We start from the raw sequence: 20,768 nt of genomic DNA, 5'->3' as shown, positions 1-20,768 counted from the left end.
CCCCTCTATATATACACATACATACATACATACATATATATATGTATATGTACACACACACACATATATATATTTATAAATATAAATTAAAAAGTTACAGGTTGGCATTTCTATCAAGGTTGAAGGTAATAGAAAATGTTACTAAAATTATTTTGTATCTTGGGTGATTTGGTCTTTGGAAATGTATCTTTCTAGAGAATCGTTATGATCTTGATGGGTTTATACACTCATTTATGTATCTGGCATCTAAACTTTTGGCATTCTCTGGAGTTGTACAGTAATTTAGAGTTGGGAATGTTGGTTAAAGATTGTTTTTATTTTCATTGAGCAGCATAATTTATGTTGAACGTGTCTTTGTGGGCATTTGGAGTGGGTAGGGTTCCTAAGCAGAGTAGTTTATTTTTTTGGAAATCTTTTGGATTTATTAATTTAAAAATTCAATTTTTTTCTTCTTTTTTTGAAGGTTTAGGCTAGTGAAATTGAAAGTGAATAAAGGAATCTCTACTGTTTGTTAATATCCTTCTGTTGCTTTCTCTTCTCACATCACTTATTGGCATGCAGTTTTGGGGAGGTTGCTTATTTTTCTAGGACTCAGTAATAGTAAGTAAAAATTATGGAGGCTGTATATTCCAGGAACCTGCTAAGGGCTTGCCAGTATTATCTCATTGATTTGCATAAGAATCCTGTGAAGTAGGCTCAGTTATTACCAGGATTTTATGGATGAGGACAGAGCTGGGGATTTGAACTCTGGCAGCAGAGCCCATGCTCTTAACCCTAAAGCTATTTTGCTATAGTAAGTGTCCACAAAAATCCATTTTAAGAGTTATTTTGAAGATATGATAGAGATGATATCGGTGAAATAATAACCTATGTTGAAATCACTGTATAAACATCTAGAATATTTTATCCTTATTATAATACTTTGTTTCAGATAGTGTTTTAAAAGGTAGATAGTGCTCAACTTGGACTTCTTAGGTAGAGTACCTGCAACTTCCTTGTTGGAGATTTACTTCCCTGCTGCAGATGGGCTGTACCAGATAACTATTCTGGAGCCCTTCTTTCACCCTGCCCTATTGGGATAGAATAGACCAAGAAGGAGTACTGTGAGGCAGTAAATCATCACTATGCTTTTGAGGGTATATCAAAATGGTTACCTCTGAGGAGTGGGATTTTGGGAGACAGGGGAGTATTGGGACTTTCATTTTTATATTTCTGTATTATTTCAACCAGCATTTATTACACTGATAATGGGGAAAAAGCATGGAACTAAAAAAGATTCTTAAGTAACTAGTACTTAGGTTAGTGATAGGATACCAGTTGACACTAGTCTAGGTTTTACCAAATTCTTATTTTGGACCTTTCTTAGAAAACATTGCTTTTTACATGTACAAGCACGTGTGTATTCATTTTCTCTCTCTCTTAAGCACACACAGCCCCCCTTACACTCTCCTTTTGGACTGCTCTTTTGGGATAAGGGGTGCTTAATTGAGTGGATATTAGTTCTAACAATAGGTAATAAGACTTAATCTCTCAGTATCTCAATTGCCTTATCTTTAAAATGAGAACTGGATGTTAAAATAGAGAAATAGCCTACTATAAAAATGTTGTGTATGTATACAGATGTACGTACGTGCATATATATATGTGTGTATATGTATATGTGTATGAGAGAGAAATTGATTCTAAAAATAGCAAATTACTATAAGCTTAAAGAAAGTAGAGGAATGGGAGTTAGTTACATTACTTTGACATTAACAGAAAAAAATTAGGCATTGAAGTATATGCTATTTTACCTACCAGGAAATTCTAACCACAGGGAGAAAGCTAGAAGGGAGCTTATTATGTACATAATAAATGCCAGTCTTTATTGAGTACTTGTATTGTAGCATTCATATATGCTCACACTTACTGACTGCTAAGTGACAGGTTTAGTTTAAAACTTCATATACACTTACTTTATTCTAACAGCTATAAGGTAAATACTTCTATTATCCATTTTATTTATTTATTTATTTAAAAAGATTTTATTTATTTGACAAAGAGACAGTGAGAGAGGGAACACAAGCAGGGGGAGCAGGAGAGAGAAAAGCAGGCTTCCCACGGAGCAGGGAGCCTGATGTGGGGCTCAATCCCTGGACCCTGGAATCATGACCTGAGCCAGAGGCAGACGCTCAATGAACTGAGCCACCCAGGCACCCCCATTATCCATTTTATATATAAAGAAGCTGAAGCATGGTTAAGGAACTTGGCCATGCTCACATATCTTGTCTATTTGTGTATTTATTTTTGATGAAAGAAAAATTAATGGACAGACATTTATTTATTTCCCCCCCAGGCCCCTCAGACTTTTATTTATAAGAATAAAATTGGAATTAAATTATTACTCATTATCTAAGGTCATGAGTGGTAGAGAAGAAGAAACCAAAACTTTACTCTGCTTTACTCTGATGCAAGCTATATTTTTTAATATGAATAATTTGGTCTCAATATGTCTGCATTCTTTGCTGTAAGGGTTACAACAAAAGTGTTTAAAATGACTAAGTATCTTAAAGATAAGGTGAGGTATTAATCTGATATGGAGTGGTCCTAGATTAGACCTGTCTTTATTTACCACAGGCATATATAATTGAATGTATATACAGGATTCAGGAATCAGGCTTTCATGCTTACTCTTTTCAGTCATTCTAGATGAAATATTTGGGATGTGTGTCTGTGAAAGAGTATAGTTACGTGTATGTATGTATATATATAATATACGTCAAAAAATTGAAAGAGCAATACTTTATGATATGTGAAATTCAAATATTAGTGCCTACAAATAAAATTTATCGGAACACAGCTGTTTTGCATTATGCTGTTTTGCAAGTGATGCCGACTAAACAGAACTAATATATACACACAGTACATACATGTGTAGGTAGATGGATAGATTATATAGCTCAGATAGTTTAGTGAAACAGAATAAAGTACAGAATCAGACCCATATTTATGTGGGAATATGATAGATGGCTAGAAAAGTATTTCAAATCAGTGGGAAAGGTTGCATTTGTGAGAAATTGTATGACATTTTCCTTTGGAAAAATGTTATATAACTATATACAATGAAATTCTAAAAAGATTAAATTTCCAAATGTTAGTATTTAAACTCACAAGGAAAAAAAATGTGGGAGATGTTTTTATTAGATTCATAGGGGGAAAAGGTTGTGAAAGAAATTGGGTTGCTTTTGTGATAGCTCATTTAACATGTTCATTTAAGTACCAAAAAATTAGAATATTTGGTTTTAAATTGGCAATCAAGCCATGGCATAAGTGTTGGAATGTAATGTAGTCAACAAAAATAATGGCTATGTTTACTAAATATATGGTACAAAATACTGTGTATGAAAATAGATATATTCTACTAACTGTGTTAAAATGGGTGTTTAAAGACAAGAGGCAGAAGTAATTCTGGAGTGTTGAACAGTGTAGACTTACTTCTTAAATTCTTTTTGTTTCCTGTACTTTGAAATGCGCTAAAAAACTAATGAAAAGGAGTGGTTTAAATGGAATATTTTATCTTGTTGAAATAATTTCTAACTTTATCATGGTGTTTCTGTTTTTAATCAGAGTTCTTTGCTTTATCAAGTATAATGTGAAAAGTATTAATCGAAGAAAGACCTTAACTGTTCTGTATAAATCAGCTTATCAGATGAAATATAAAAAGTAACAATTAAAATCTGGAATGAGTTAAAATATTTTCAGACTTCAGGAAGTTTTAAATTTAAAAATGTAAGGCAGTGGCTTAGCAGCAGTTGAATCTATTAGAAAGGTCTAAGTGGGCAAACTCATTTACTTTTTGGTAACTGGTATTAACCTTTCTGGTATTAACATACTTTCTAGATATCGTGATTTTGTTTTGACTGTCTGCCAAGGAAGATGAAGTCTTAAGGTAATTAGAAAATGATATAATGAGAGATACATTCCTTGTAATAAAAAGTTGATATAACTATGAAGTGATGCTGACTAATCAGAACTAATACTATGTCTAAATACATGAGTCTTTTTTAGACTGGTTACCTTGGGAGGCAAGTTTTATAATAACTAACATCTACTGAGTTAGTTGAAAGTGTGTGTGTGTGTGTGTGTGTGTGTGTGTGTGTGTGTATGTATGTATATAAGAGAGGGAGAAAGAAAATGTTTATTAGAAGGGGCCATGACATACTTCCCTAATGGTTAAAACTGTGGTCTTCCTTTATGTTTCCCTAAGTTTTTTCTTACAGAATAGGGTATGATCTCTAATTTGGATAGTGACATCTCCTTATATTTTTTATGTGAAATTGTAGGTTTATAATACATTTTATGGAGCAGTTTAGTAAGAATAGTAGCATAATTAGGAGACAGGTGGCTGTATTTAGAGATGGGTATTATTTAAGGATGCTATGGTCTTTATAGTGGCTTTTATAATTTCTTTTTCAAAAGTATATTGTATAATAAAGAATTTAATGGATTTTAGTGAAATTAGATATTCTTCAGAAAATCTCACCTCTTGTAATTAAGGACCAAACTTCTGGTGTCAGAAATAACAGTTTGATTCCATAAAAAATTATAATTTTTGAAATGTATTTGCTACAGCAGGAGTCAGCAAAGTACATATTTTTGTATGGTTAAAAAAATTGAAAGAGCAATACTTTATGATATGTGAAATTCAAATATTAGTGCCTACAAATAAAGTTTTATTGGAACACAGCTGTTTTGCATTATAATGACAGAACAGAGTAATTGTGACAGAGACCTATATGACTTTCTTTTTACTTCATACAGCTTTTGGTGCATTACAAATTTCAGTATTGCTGTTATAACTTGACAGTGTTTTGAGTACCATGTGTATTGCCAGCCTACAGTATTTATTTTTTTATGCCAGTGCATATCTATCATGTCAAAACAAGAAAAGAAAAGAAAAATGGACTCTGAGTGCCATGTTTTTGTTTTTGTTTTTTTTAAGAATTTTTATTTATTTATTTGACAGAAAGATAGAGATCACAAGTAGGCACATAGGCAGGCAGAGAGAGGGGGGAAAGCAGGCTCCCGGATGAGCAAAGAACCTGATGCGGGGCTCTATCCCAGGACCCTGAGATCATGACCTGAGCCGAAGGCAGAGGCTTTAACCCACTGAGCCACCCAGGCTCCCCTGAGTGCCATGCTTTTTAAGGCACAGTGGAGTATGTATTATTTTGTTGAATTAGAGAGCAAAACATTTTTTTTTATTATGCAGTGACACTGTAGCTATTAGAGAAGAATATATGTTGACATTATTAGACTAAGCATATATCATACTATTTTCTCAGTTCTATTTTCTTAAAGTAAGTCAATTTAAAATGGAGTATCTTATCACAGCATAATTTCTTCATAGAAATAAAAATTGAAAATGAGGCTGCTAACAAAATAAGTTTCCAAGTGGCTCATTTGTTAGCCAAGCAAAGCCATTTACTGATGGTGAGTTAATTAAATTGTATTTGATTGCAGCAAAAAAAATGTGTCCAGAAAAAATAAACCCGTTTTAGAATATAAATTTTTTGGCAAGAACAGTTGATTTAAGAGTTAAGGACATTTGGGCACCTGGGTGGCTCAGGGGATTAAGCCGCTGCCTTCGGCTCGGGTCGTGGTCTCGGGGTCCTGGGATCGAGTCCCGCATCGGGCTCTCTGCTCAGCGGGGTGCCTGCTTCCCTCTCTCTCTCTCTCTCTGCCTGCCTCTCTGTCTACTTGTGATCTCTCTCTGTCAAATAAATAAAATAAAAATCTTTAAAAAAAAAAAGAGTTAAGGACATTTGAAGCAATATCAATAGTCAATTAAAAAAACAAGTAATTTATAGTGGTTTTCCTTGGCTTTTGCTGAGTTGACAGATGTTATTGATACTGTTCAGTTGTTGTTTATGCAAGGTGTCATTGCCAAATTTGAAGTGGCAGAACAATTAGACCCTATGAATAGTCTGTGGAGAACAACTACACACAAGAAGTTGAGAAAACACTAAGTACAATCTGAAGTGGAATCTGCTAAGATGTGTTAAAAGTGATGGTGGTAAAAATGTGTGGAACAGAAAAAGGCTTAGTTGGATAACTTTACAAAGCTTATAAAGATGTGAGGTGTTCAAAGCTCTGGTTATTTGTTGTGTTATTCATCAGTAGGTACTTTGCATAAAATTTTGAATTTATCATGTGTTATTGAATCAGTATTGTCAGTGGTGCACTTAATTTGCTCTCATGGATTTAATTAGCATCAGCTGCATGAATTTTTTTGGCTATAGAAGCTGAATTTCTTGACTGGTTTAGTAGTAAAATTGTTTACAATTTTTTGAGCTTAGGACAGAGATTGAAATTTCTCTGAATGAAGTGGGATGGCCTTCAACCACTACTGTCAAATACTTATTGGCTTTGGAAATTTTTTTTTTTTTTATATCTGGAAATACTTTTAAATGAATCTAACCTAAAATGATGAGGTGAAATAGTGCTTACATGTGAAATTTAGCTGCAGTTAAGTCATTTCAGTGTCAACTGATGTTTGAATCACAAGTAACATCAAGCTGCTTTATTCATTTCTTCTACTGTCAGAGCGAGAGCTTCATTCCCATATGAATTTGCATGAATATATTTTCCATCATCAAACTACAGTGCCAGCAACATTTTTCACACATTGATGCACGTGCAAAGGAAGTTTCCATATCTCAAAATCCATTTAATTGTGCACTTGAGGAACTTCTGCCTTACTTCCAATTGGAAGTGATTAATCTGCAGTATAGTGACCTATTGAAAAGCAGATATCAAAAGAATCTAAGAGATTTCTATAGCTGCCTTCAAAGTCATGAATTAACTTAATTAAAATCATGTACTTGTGGGTTGATATCAGTATTTAGCAGTACCTGTTAGAAAAGACATTTCAAAGATAAATACATAGGCTGATCAACATTATCAGTTGAATACTTGCAATAGATTTTGATGATAGGAAACTAAAATTAAGTGGTACCCCCAATTCCATTTTTTATTAGCATACTTATATTTTATAATATTGTAAAATACTATACTTAGTTATTATATCTTGAATTTTGTCAATAAAAAGTTTGTAGAAATTTTTTCTCTCATTATGTAAAGTGTCTACATGGTATTGCCCTTGGCCTGCAAAGACTGAAATACAGTTGAGCCCTTGTCAGGAAAAGTTGAGAACCCAGATTCTATAGCATTGCTTCTCAGACATGAATGTACATGATAATTTCCTGAAGATCTTACTAAAATATAGATTCTGGGGCACCTGGGTGGCTCAGTGGGTTAAGCCTCTGCCTTCGGCTTGGGTCATGATCTTGGGGTCCTGGGATCGAGCCCACATTGGGCTCTCTGCTTGGCGGGGAGCCTGCTTCTTCCTCTCTCTCTCTGCCTGCCTCTCTGCCTGCTTGTGGTCTGTGTCAAATAAATAAATAAAATCTTTAAAAAAAATATAGATTCTGATTTGCTAGGTATAGGGGTGGAACCGACAATTTTGTATTTCTTATAAGCATCAAGGGGTAACAGATGGCTGCTGGTCAGTGGACTGCGTTTTGGGAAGCAAGGCTCTAGTATTCCAGATTATATTTTTATTTAGATAAGTATGCTAGGGATGCCTGGGTGGCTCAGTTGGTTAAGCGTCTGTTTTCAGCTCAGGTCATGATTCCAGAGCTCTGGGATTGAGCCCCATGTTGGGTTCCCAGTGCAGTGGAGAGCCTGCTTCTCCCTCTCCCACTGCCTGCCACTCCCCACCCCCTGTTTGTACTCTCTGTCAGATAAATAAATAAAATCTTAAAAAAAAAAAATAGACAAGTATGTTAATACTTGTAAGCATCTGTTATTTGTCAGCAATTATATTAAGGGTTCTTGCATACATTGCTATTAAAATGTCGTAAAAACTTGTTAGAAGTGTTGATTATTAGTGAGGTTGGGACTCCCTACAGGAGTTTGGTTAGAAACCAGTTTTTGTTTGTTATTCCTTGAGTGTATAGCTTCCTCTAGGATCTCATGGAGGGCTGAGGTCCTAGAGGAAGCTATATATCTAAGAAACAAAAACAGTGGTAAACAAAATACCACATTATTAGTTGGTTCAGGTAAAAGTAGGGACTTAGGTCCTCATCTTCTCTACTAAATTTCAGTGCATTATAAATTTCAAGCGCTATCAAGCCAAAGAGTAGAAATAATATATAGCACATAAATGTTTTATAAATATTTTCTCCCTGTCTCTTGTTTTTCATTTTTACCACCATGTCTTTTGAACTAACAAAGTTAAAATTTTGGTAAAGTCCAATTTATTTATTTTTAAAAAATTATTTGTAAGAATCGTAAAGTGTACATAATACAACATTTACCATTTTAGCTATTTTTAGGTGTACAGTTCAGTGCCAGTAAGTATATTCACATTATTGTACTGTCATCACCACCATCCATTTCCAGAACTTTTGTATCTTCTCCATTGAAACTCTGTACCCATTAAACACCTAACTCCTCATTCCACCATACCCGCTGTCTGTGACAGCCATCATCTACTTTCTGTCTCTGCATTTGGCTATTACGAATCTCATATAAGTGGAATTATACAATATTTGTACAATTGGTTTTGTACAATTTGTACAATTCACTTACCATAATGTCTTCAAAGTTCATCTATATTTTAACCTGTGTCAAAATTTCCTCCATTTTTAATGCTGAATAATACTCCATTTTATGCATATACCACATTTTGTTAATCCATTCATTCATCAGTGGACACTTAGGTTGCTTCTACCTTTTGGCTATTGTGAATAATGCTGGTATGAACATGGTGTATAAAGGTCTATTCTAGGGGCACCTGGGTGGCTCAGTGGGTTAAAGCCTCTGCCTTCTGCTCAGGTCATGATCCCAGGGTCCTGGGATCGAGCCCCTCATCGGGCTCTCTGCTCAGTGGGGAGCATGCTTTCCCCTCTCTCTCTGCCTGCCTCTCCGCCTACTTGTGATCTCTCTCTGTCAAATAAATAAATCAATCTTTAAAAAAAGGAAAAAAAAGGTCTGTTCTAGTTCTTACTTTCACTTCTGTTGGATATATACTGAGAAGCGGACTTTCTGGATCATATGGTAATTCTGTGCTCGATTTTTTTGAGAAATTGCCACACAGTTTTCCACAATGGTTGCACCAGTTTACATTCCCACTAGCCTTGCACAAGGGTTCAAATTTCTCCACATCCTTACTAACACTTAGTATTTTCTGTTCTATGATAGTAGCTATCCTAATGGGGATGAAGTGGTATGTCACTGTGGGTTTTGATTTACATTTCCCTAAGATTGATATTGAACCTCTTTTCATGTACTTACTGGCCAGTTACATATCTTTGGAGAAATGTCTGTTTATGTCCTCTGCCCATTTTTTTTTTAAGATTATTTTATTTTATTTTATTTTAGAGAGACAGCAGGGGGAGTGGCAGAGAGAGAGGGAGAAAGAGCATCTTAAGCAGACTCTGTGCTATGTGTAGAGCCAAACATGGAGCACAGAGCCCAATGTGGATTTCAGTCCTATGACCCTGAGATCATGACCTGAGCTGAAAGCAAGAGTCAGATGCTCAACTGACTGAACCACCCAGGTCCCACCCTTTGCCCCCCCCCTTTTTAAAAGATTTTATTTATTTAACAGAGTGAGAGAGCACAAGCAGGGGCAGCAGCAAAGGGAGAGGGAGAAGCAGGCTCCCCGCTTAGCAGGGAGCCCAGTGCAGGACTCGATCCTAGGACTCTGAGATCATGACCTGAGCCAAAGGCAGATGCTTAACCAACGGAGCCACCCAGGCCCCTCCTCCCCTTCCCCTGTTTTAAATTGGGTTGTTTGGGTTCTTTTGTTGAGTTGTAGGATTTCTTTATGTATTCTGTAAGGGATCTTGCATTTTCCCAGGTTTTTTTTTTTTTTTTTTAAGATTTTACTTATTTATTTCACAGAGCGAGATACACAGCGAGTGAGGGAACACAAGCAGAGGGAATGGGAGAAGGAGAAGCAGGCTTCCTGCTGAGCAAGGAGCCTGATGCGGGACTCGATCCAAGGACCCTGGGATCATGACCTTAGCCGAAGGCAGACACTTAACAACTGAGCCACCCAGGAGCCACATTTCCCAGTTTGATATCTAAGAAATCGTTGTCAGATCCTCCAAGATCATTATGCTTTCCCCTGTGTTTTCTTCTAAGAGTTCTGTAGTTTTAGGTCTATACATGCAAATGCAAGATCCCTTGGATATGAAGAAGGAATGGGATCAAAAGCAAAAATTGAAGGCTTCAGCTTTTTTTTTTTTTTTTTAAAGATTTTATTTATTTTTTTGGCAGACAGAGATCACAAGTAGACAGAGAGGCAGGCAGAGAGAGAGAGAGGAGGAAGCAGGCTCCCTGCAGAGAGCAGAGAGCCCGATGCGGGGCTCGATCCCAGGACCCTGGGATCATGACCTGAGCCGAAGGCAGAGGCTTTAACCCACTGAGCCACCCAGGCGCCCCGAAGGCTTCAGCTTTTTAAAGGTAGTGACCTCTTTGAGATGGAAGAAAGAGGAGTGGGCAGAAAATATATATTCAGGTACAGATATATGCAAGTAAATATGGAAGGATGGCCATTATCCATCCAGTCCTCTGTCCAGATAAAAATGAAAGATAATGAGGGGTGCCTGGGTGGCTCAGTCAGTTAAGCGTCCCTTGGGCTCAGGTCATGATCCCAGAATCCTGGGATTGAGCCCTGCATCAAGCTCCATGCTTGGTGGGAAGCCTGCTTCTTTCTCTCCCACTCCCTTTGCTTGTGTTCGCTCTCTCTCTGTCAAATAAATAAATAAAATCTTAAAAAAAATATGAAAGAAAATGAAAACAATTTCAAGAGATGAAATCTATAGGAATAACTGTTAACCTTTAAGATAGAGGAATGTAAGAGTATGTGGAAGGGGTCTAGTTAGTTTTGTTTGAAAGTGTCTACATGTGACTTGGGATTGCCCCTTAATTCCTTTTAAGAACCACTCATTTTTGTCAGTTGTAAGGTTTTAGTTTTATCAGTAGAAAATTGGCAGACACGAATAAAAGAAATTTAAAATTGAACTTTAAGTAGAATTTGTGTTACTTTAGTCTGCATAGTAGCAATTACACGAGGATGCTAATTTTTCCCCTTTAATTCTCCAGTGATTTTTTAATAATAGCTGTTACCTCAGTGATCTGTTTGATATATGTATAATTTTTATCCACTGATAGAAACTGAAAACCATCAAATGTACCAAAAATCTCTGGGATGTAAAAGTCATAAAACAATCTTTTCCGGTTTAAAATATAGTCAGAAAAGGTATAAACAAATAAAATAATTAACTATTAATGTCACTTAGTGTCAGAATTCTGCATAAGCTAGCATTATACTATGAGAGTGGTATTTTTCAAACTTTGGACCTATGGTCAATTAATGGCACATGAAGTCAATTAAATAGCTCACAACCAGTGTTTTTTTCACCTAATGGACAAAAATAGACTAGAAAATAGTGGTGTGCACTGCATGCAGTAAGAAGAATTTGTGAAATTTTTTGATACATGATTGTATGTGTTTGTGTACTGAGTTGTGTGGAAAATATATTTCTTATTCTGGATTGCAGTCACAAGTGTTGGAAATTCACTGTTGGTTGTTTCGTTAAATGAGCGAAGGACATGATAAAATTTTAAAGTCTCTTAATCTGTTTATAGAATACATTCATTAAGTTTGTAGTGACATCTCCACTAACCACATCCCTATATTTTGTGTTTGTGTGTATATGAAGATATATATATTTGTGTTTTATTTTCCTTTTCTTAATAGGTGCAATGGATGAGCTTCATAGTCTGGATCCAAGAAGGCAAGAATTACTGGAAGCTAGATTTACAGGAGTTGCAAGTGGGAGCACAGGGAGCACCGGCAGTTGCAGTGTTGGAGCAAAAGTGAGTAGAATTAAAATCTTTATTTCACATTCTTTCTTTGTATTAAATGATCCAGAATATATTTTATAAAAGAATCCTACATATGTGCTTAATAGCAAATCATTATTTACTGTAATTTTTATAATGTATCGGGAAAAATCCAGTATTTATAAACCTGATTTTTACTATAGCATAACATACTTCAGGGGCATAATAGGTTTCAGGAGTAAAAATTAATTTAGTAGATTGAACTGCTCTTCTTCCATTATATAATTTTTACTTTTCCCGTCCTGTGTCTCTTCTTTGCCTCTGTGATCCTTGGTCCTACCTGTATATGTTCCTATTTGTACAATTGCTGCTTAAAACCTTAGTGTATCTATTAGGCTTTCCAGTGATAGATCTCACGTTGTCTTCAACTCCCCATTACCTCACATTGTAGTGGATTTCATGTACTTTTTCTTTTGTGGACCTCTGTGAGCATTTATTTAGGATATATTCACAGGAGCATAATTGCTGGGTTATAGAGTGTATATAGAGTTAAATTGAATGAATAGTGTAAGATTGCTATTCAGAACAGTTGTACAGGCCTAACCTGTACTTTTAACAGAATGCATGATCATTTATGTACCCACATCCCAGAAACACTTGGCATCCTCTGGATTTCTCATTTTTGATAGTTTCACAGGTATAAAATAGTATCCCTCTTTCTCTCTCTCTCTTTTTTTTTTTCTTGTTCCACCAATTATTTTGAGCATTTCCTCATGTACTTGTTAGCTTTTTGTGAGTCTCTTATAAATTGTTACAATACTTTCCCTGTTTTTGTATCAGGATTACTTTTTTCCCAAACTGATTTTCCCATGTTCCTTGTATATTCTACATATCAGTTCCTTGTTGGTTGTATACAGTGCAGATAACTTCTCCCATTTTGTCAGTCTGTCACCTTTGTTCCTGGTATCCATCATTCTAGAGGACTCTTGAATTTTATTATAATCAAACTCATTGATTTTTTTTTTTTTTCCCTTATAGGCTATAACTCAAGTTTTGAATAGCTCTTGGTATACTAAGAAAACCAGTCATCACTATGAACCATCAGGGTCAAATAGGTCCTTTTCCTTTTTTCTTTTAAACATTTATTTATGAGAGAAAGAGAGAGAAGGAGAGTGAGAGCAAGCAGCAGGAGGGGCAGAGAGAAAGAGAAACCCAGGCAGACTCCCTGCTGCGCATGGAGCTTGTTCTTACATCCTGAGATCATGACCTGAGCCAAAACCAAGAGTTGGTTGTTTAACCAACTGCACCACCCAGGAACCCCATCGTTTGCTATTTTTATATTTTAAGTTATTTTACTATTAATTTAAATAAATTAAGGTATAACGAGTGACAACTTTATTAGATATTTTAATAAGAATTTAAACTAAAATCCTCTTTGTAGCAAGTAAATCTTGGTGCACAAACATCAAAAAAGATAAAGGATATTGTCATGTATCCTTTGAGCATGAAGTGTCCAGATTCATATAGAAGAATATGATGAAGTCCTTCAGTTGAATGACTGACTAATGAAAATACCATGTTTCCTTTTTTTCCTTAGAAATAGGTTATGGAATTCATTGATTCTTGAATTTAAGAAAATTCATCTAGGATAATATCATTCGATGACCCTGAGATTTGACTTCTGTAGTCATTGCCACCAGTTTTAGAGTCTAGAGGTGTTGTTATCTCTTTATACTTACTTTCTGATTTGTCTAATAATTACAGAATGTCTTTCTCTGTTGTTTTCTTCTCTTGAGCATCTCGGGTGAGAAATGAAAATTTCTAATTCTCCACCGGAGTCCGTGCAGTCTAAAATCAGTCTGCAAGGATGTTTCTAGTATCTTTTTTTTTTTTTTTAATGATTTTTTTATTCATTTGAGAGAGAGTGCACACATTTGTGGGGGGAGGGACAGAGGGAGAGAAGCCCAAGCAGACTCCTTGCTGAGCGTGGAGCCTGACATGGGGCTCAGTCTCACGACCCTGAGATCATGACCTGATCAAAAGTCAAGAGTCCATACTTAATTGACTGAGCCACCCAGACACCCTGTCTCTAGTCTTCTGTACATTCCTGAAAGATAATGCAGTACTTTGGGCAAGACAAGAAGATAACTTGAGAGATGATCACTTATTTCACTATTGCATCACTCTTTTAGGTCAGTAAATCTGCATTGTTTTTCTGTTTCTACAATAAAAAACTACCACAGAGTTGCTTAAAACAAGACATTATTTTCTTATAGTTCTGAGGGTCAAAAGTCTGACATTGTTCTCATTGGGTTAAAATCAAGGTGTGTGCAGAACTTGATTCTTTCTTGGAGGCTCTTGTGGGAGGCTGGGGGACCTTTTCCTTGCCTTTTCTAGCTTCTAAAGGCTGTCTGAATTTTCTAAAGGCTAGTTTCTTTCCTCCATCTTCAAAGCCAGCAGTGATGCAGCTCTCTTACTGTTCTTGGATGTCACAATCAAGAAAGGTTCATCACTTTTAAGTACTTGTGATTAGATTGGCTCATGTCCATCTGGATAATCTGGTATAATTCCCCCAATTCAAAGTCCTTACCTCCTTACATGTGCAAACTCCCCTAACATTTGCAGGTTCTGGGGATTAGGATGTGAGTGTCATTGGGGGACATAATTCTGCCTATCATATCATCATTCTTCCTCTTTTTTTTCTTTAATGGTTTTTGCTTGTTTTAGCATAGTTGGGAATAATTGATGAACAATGATGAGTAATGAAGTAATTCCTAGGATGATGTAATAACAAAATACAGTAAAAATAAAATCAATAAGATCCCATAATGTAATTTAAATTTGTGAAAGGGTCTATTGGATGTCTGGTGATTAATTACAAGATAGAATGCATTTTATTCCATTAAAAATGAATTTTAGTTTTATCCTTCGGATGATCTCTAAGAAAGAATAAAAGTCCCCAAATATCAATCTTCTTTTAGAGAAAGAGCATGAATGGGGCCAGGGAAGAGGGAGAATCTTAAGCAGGCTCCATGCCCAGTGTGGGCCTGACATGGGGCTCGATCTCACAACCCTGAGATCATGACCTGAGCTGAAATCAGGGGTTGGACCCTGAACCAGTTGAGACACCCAGGTGCCACCCTTCCCCTCTCTTACCCCACCTCGTGACAAATACCAGTCTTTACAAATAGGTAGAACTACTTGAAAAAGAAGCTCAAACGTTAAAATTGGGTTCAGTGGGCCCTGAGGTATTCTAGGAGTGAAATACTTTTTCCCCATCCCTGGGCCACAAAGATATTCTGCAGATTCTTCTGTTAATTTTACAGTTTTACTGTCATATTTGCACTTTAGGCCCCACCTTTTATATAGTATTGATAGGGATCCAGTTTTGTTTTTCTCCATCTGGTGAGCCAGTTTTCTCCAAAGTGCTGCTTTTTTAAAAACACTTTTTAAAAGATTTATTTATTTATTTTGGAGGGATGGGGTCAGAGGGAGAGAGAGATCACTTCAAGCAAACTCTGCACTGCATGTGGAGCCCCATGCAGGGCTTGATCTCGTGACCTTGAGATCATGACCTGAGCTGAAATTCAGAGTTGGACACTTAAACTGACTGAGCCACCAAGGAGCCCCTCTCCACATTGCTTCTTAAATCATCCATATTTTTCCACTGGTTGGTGATGCTACCTTTATCATACATTAATTTGCCATATATATCTATATAGGTACCATTTATTCAGAAATTTCAGGCAGATATATATATCTATATAGGTACTTATATACCTATATAGATATATATATCTGCCTGAAATTTCTCTTACATTCCACTGGTCTGTATTCTTGTCCTAGTATCACATTTTTAAAAAATACTGCTGTATTTTTGATACAGCTTTTTTATAAGGTAGACCAAGTATCTTCTTTAATCTTCTTTTATAAAGTTGATTTAGTTTTTTTATGGTTCTTTATTCCCTTATATAAAATTTGAGCATCACTTCATTTGTTTGTTAGCATTTGGTGGGTCTTCTATTATTTGTACCTTTTTCCTTAGATTATCAGATAGAATTCTTATTTTGAATGCATTGCGTTTATAGATTAACTGAGGAGTAGTGAAATCTTTTTTTTTTTTTTTTTAAGATTTTATTTATTTGACAGGGAGAGAGGGATGACAAGTAGGCAGAGAGGCAGGCAGAGAGACAGAGGGGGAAGCAGGCTCCCTGCTTCCGAGCAGAAAGCCCGATGCAGGGTTTGATCCCAGGACCCTGAGATCATGACCTGAGCTGAAGGCAGAGACTTAACCCACTGAGCCACCCAGGCGCCCCGAGGAGTAGTGAAATCTTTATATGATTAGGTTGTCCCATCCAAATACATGAAATGTATCTCCATTTATTCAGTTTTGCCTGTTGAGATCTTAAGAATCTTTGGCTAGTTTTTATGAATTCTTTTGGCTAATTTCTGACTAAAGTTTTTGTGGCTAAAGTATTGACTGTTGGCCTTTTTTTTTTTTTGGGTTGTAACAGTTTTTTGATTCTTTAGGCTTCTCTCACCAATAATTAACTTCCAAAAATGACGGTTTTATTTCTTACACCTCGTATATATATTTTTTTTCTTTATATTGGTCATGATCTTTGGAAATGGAAATATTCTGTATTGTTTTGTGTGATATATATGCCACATAACAACTGTCAAATCTAAAAGGAAGGAAAAGCTTAATTTGTAATTTTCAGAATATTGGAAACAACTCAGCTGTTCCTCATCTAAGAGGAATGTATTAAAAAGAAATGTGGTATATATATATTTATACAATGAAATACTATTTAGCAATAAAAAGTAAGAGACTATTGATAACATGCAACAACATGGTGCATCTCAGATGAATGGATTATTCTAAGTTAAAAGAAGTCAGAACCAAAAAACTACATACTACAATACTTTATTCACTTTTTTTTTTTAAATGTAAACTCTACACCCAGTGTGGGGTTCAAACTAAAATTCTGAGATCAAGAGTTGCTTGTTGCATTGACTGAGCCAGCAAGGCACCCCACTTTTATATCCTTTTTTTAATTTTAAAACATTTTCTTTTTTTTTTTTTTTTTAAAGATTATTTATTTGACAAAGAGAGATCACAAGTAGGCAAAGAGGCAGGCAGAGAGAGAGGGGGAAGCAGGCTCCCCACCGAGCAGAGAGCCCGATGCCAGGGCTCAATCCCAGGACCCTGAGATCACAACCCGAGCTGAAGGCAGAGGCTTAACCCACTGAGCCACCCAGGCGCCCCTATATCCTTTTTAAGACAAGGTTTGGGTGTCTGGGTGGCTCACTCAGTTAAGTGTCTGCCTTTGGCTCAGGTTGTGATTATAGGGTCCTAGGATTGAACCCTGCATTGGATACCTCACTTGGTGGGAGCCTGCTTCTCCCTCTCCCTCTGTCTGCTGCTCCCCATGCTTGTGCTTTTTCTTTCTCTTTCTCTGTCAAATGAATAAAAAAAAAACCAACTCAAAAAAAGTAAGACAAGGGTTATCAATGGGAATATTTTGAGCTATTCTTTGTTACAGATTTCTAATTTATGGCATTACATTTTGAAAATATAGTTTGTATAACATTAATCCCTGAAATGTGCCCTGTTTTATAAACATTTCATATCTAATAGCTCTTAAATTTAGTCATTCAGATCTTAAATATTTCCTGTATTATCAGCTTGATCTTTTTCTGAGTGGTGTATTAAGATCTTCAGCTGCATAGGGAACAAAAATATATAAATATGAAACATCAGTTGTATTGTAACAGCATTGTATGGTGACAGATGACAGCTACATTCGTGGTGACCATCGCGTAATGTATAGATTTGTCCAGTCACTCTGTTGTACACTTGAAACTGATGTAACATTGAGTGTCAACTGTGCTTCAGTTAAAAAAAAAAAAGCATTAGCTGTGATTATTGATTTATGTATTTCAGCTTGTAGTTATCAATATCTATTTGAAGTAGTTGGAGGCCAAATTTTTACATACATACATCTGATTCTATTCTTTTTATAACCATGTAATTACTTTTTCCTTAAATACTTGCTTTTTTTCAAATCTTAAGATTATCATCTTTGGCTTTCTTTTGGTTTATATGTGTCTTAGATATATGGACATATGTTTTTCTATTATTTTTTACTCATTTTGTTTTAATTGTACTTGTTGTAGACCACATGTCTTTTTTGATAGAATATTAGTATTTTTACTTTTTAAAGGTAGGTTTGGTCCATTGCAAAATGTAATTATTGTTATTTTCTGACTTGGTCTGCTATCTGTTGTCTGATGTCTTCTAATTATACTTCACTTTTATTCCCCTCTACTCCTTGGTTTCCATTGGACAAATGGAGTTTTTCCTGATGTTTTAAAGTTAGTATTAGGATGATACGCTATACTTATTTATTCATTTATATTAATTGTATATATTCTCGAACTGATACTTAAACATTTCTGCAGGATTTCCCACCCCCCACTTTTTTAAAACAACTTTTACTTTGAAAAAGTATTATACCTATAGAAAATTGAAAATATTGTACAAAGAATACTTGTATACTCTTTATTTAGATTTAAGAGATGTAAACATTTTGTGAATTTTTGTGCTCATGTATAGACACATCCCTACCATCTTTCTAGTCACTGTGGTCTCTGCAATGAATGTGAACAGATATTTCTCCCAAGTAGCCCTGCTTCATTTTAGTGGGGAATAGTACTTAGGGACCAAGCTAGGTACGTTTGTTGTATGTGATAGTCTCTTGGAGGAATGTCAGCTAATGTAGAAGGGATGTAGAATCAGGAAATCAACATTCGGTATTGCCCAGCATAATTATTAATTAAGGCAAGGATCATCAGTGGATGTTAAAATCATTTAGTAAAATGTTCTGGATACCAGTATATTTTCAAGGTCACAAGGTTTCATCCTATAGAAGAGTTATTTACTAGAAAAGAGAAAATGGATATTTAAAATGGAGAGATTTGTCACCACCACAATAAGCGAGCTCAAATTTTTTATTGGCAGTGGCATAGTCTGACATAAGGCACATTCTGAAGTGATGCAATAAGAGGAACACAGATCATCTATAATTCTCATGGTGGAAATGTTGGTTGTCTCCCACACCCCCTGCCATGGTGGAAATGTTTGATTTGAATTTGATCATGAGAAACTACTCCTGCAACATCCTGCTGGACAACAGGCTTGGACTCTTTCTTCAAAGTGTTCAGTATCATGAAGAACAAAGGGAGGCAGAGGGTCTGTTCCAGATTGGTTGAGACCGAAGAGACATAGTCAGATTGAATCTATGAATCCTGATTTGCTCCTGGATTGGGAGAAAATGGTTATAAAGGATGTTTTTGAGATACTTCAGGAAATTTAAGTATGTACTATATGTTGGATGATGAATTAATTTTGATTTACTGTTCTTTTTGGATAAGCTTGTATTTTTAAAATAATTCATTTGGGTTTAAAAATATAAATGAAGCTACAGAATGTAAGATAGTGTTGAGCAATGACTGTTAATCAATATCAAATAAATATCAAATAAAACATTCTTTTTTTTTTTAAAGGATTTTATTTATTTATTTGACAGACAGAGATCACAAGTAGGCAGAGAGGCAGGCAGAGAGAGAGAGGAGGAAGCAGGCTTCCTGGTGAGCAGAAAGCCCAATGTGGGGCTCGATCCCAGGACCCTGAGATCATGACCTGAGCCGAAGGCAGAGGCTTTAACCCGCTGAGCCACCCAGACACCCCCAAATAAAACATTCTTTAGAAACAAAAGCCTGAGTGGTATAATGATAGATACTTTTAAAGGACTAATAATCCATAAGGAAGATAGGACAATTAAAATTTTTATAAATCAAGTGGGTCTAAAAATCACATGGTGAATTTATTAAAATGCAGTTATAGCAAGGGCTTTTAATATAATTCTTTTAAATTTTGACTGTTTATGTATAAAACAGCAGGCTATACAGGATTTACTATTTGCACAATATAGTCTATAACCTTGATTTGGTAGACGTACACATACAATAGTTCTCTTTATTCAAGGATTCTGTAATTGTAAATTCACTTATTCTCTATTTATTTGTAACTGTAAAATCAATACTCCAATTTGCTTTTGCTGGTCATTTAAGGGCCAGTGCATGTGCAATGTTGAAAAATTTGTCACCGGGGGCTGAATAAAGCAACATTCTGCCTGTGTGTTTCAGCTCTCTTAGTTTAAACAAGTGTTCTTTTCAGTTTACTCTGGGAAAAAAAAAAAAAAAAGTGGCATGCTTTTCACTTTTTTGTGATTTTTATTGGTAATTTTGCTCTTTAAAATGACCCCCAAGGTTAATAGTGCTAAGGTGCTGCCTAGTGTTCTGAGCACAAGAGGGCTTGTGAGATGCCTTAGGGAGAAAATACGTGTATTTATAAGCTTTGTTTAAGCATGTGTTACAGTGCTGTTGGCTGTGAATTCACTGTAAATGAATCAACAATATATATTTAAAAAGGTATCCTAAGACAAACTTAATACAGAACAAGGTCATATATTAATTAGTTAACAAAAATGTGGTGAGAAGCTTGCAGGACCCTAACTGTGTATTTCCCTGAGGTAATGATTTAGCAGCATTCACTAGTTCAGTGTTTACCGCTAATAACAAAAATTTACTGGAGGGAGAGAGAAATTTTATTCGATCATATGCCACTTCTTTAATCTTACCTCAGGCCTGCTTCACCTGTTAATTCTTTACTTGCCCTAGATCCTTGTGGCATGAGTTTGTGACTCTGTTGTAGGATTACAGAGAGAAGGTGAAGGTAAATATTATAAAGTGTACTGATGTAAAAGTTATTGTGTAGCTGTCAAGTTGGGAAAAGGAGCTAA

The 20,768-nt window shown here is 35.7% G+C and overlaps 1 protein-coding gene across 4 annotated transcripts in view; it reads left to right on the top strand.

The window, feature by feature from the left end:
- Window positions 1-20,768, top strand: part of LOC111147873 (tousled like kinase 1) — a 190,830-nt gene that overhangs the window by 81,055 nt on the left and 89,007 nt on the right. For 3 of the 4 annotated variants that reach the window (XM_022504172.1, XM_022504231.1, XM_022504388.1), the window contains exon 2: window positions 11,816-11,934. In XM_022504172.1, the coding sequence (XP_022359880.1) occupies window positions 11,816-11,934 (119 nt within the window). Of the gene's footprint in view, window positions 1-3,877; window positions 3,929-11,815; window positions 11,935-20,768 lie in introns of those variants that run through there. The other variant, XM_022504313.1, reaches the window with a different exon arrangement.

The sequence above is a fragment of the Enhydra lutris genome, unplaced genomic scaffold (genome assembly GCF_002288905.1).
Source record: "Enhydra lutris kenyoni isolate GAN:26980312 unplaced genomic scaffold, ASM228890v2 scaffoldscaffold1, whole genome shotgun sequence".
NCBI lineage: Eukaryota > Metazoa > Chordata > Mammalia > Carnivora > Mustelidae > Enhydra > Enhydra lutris.
The sequence above is the reverse complement of the archived record's forward strand: the minus strand, read 5'-3'. Positions and strand labels throughout refer to the sequence as shown.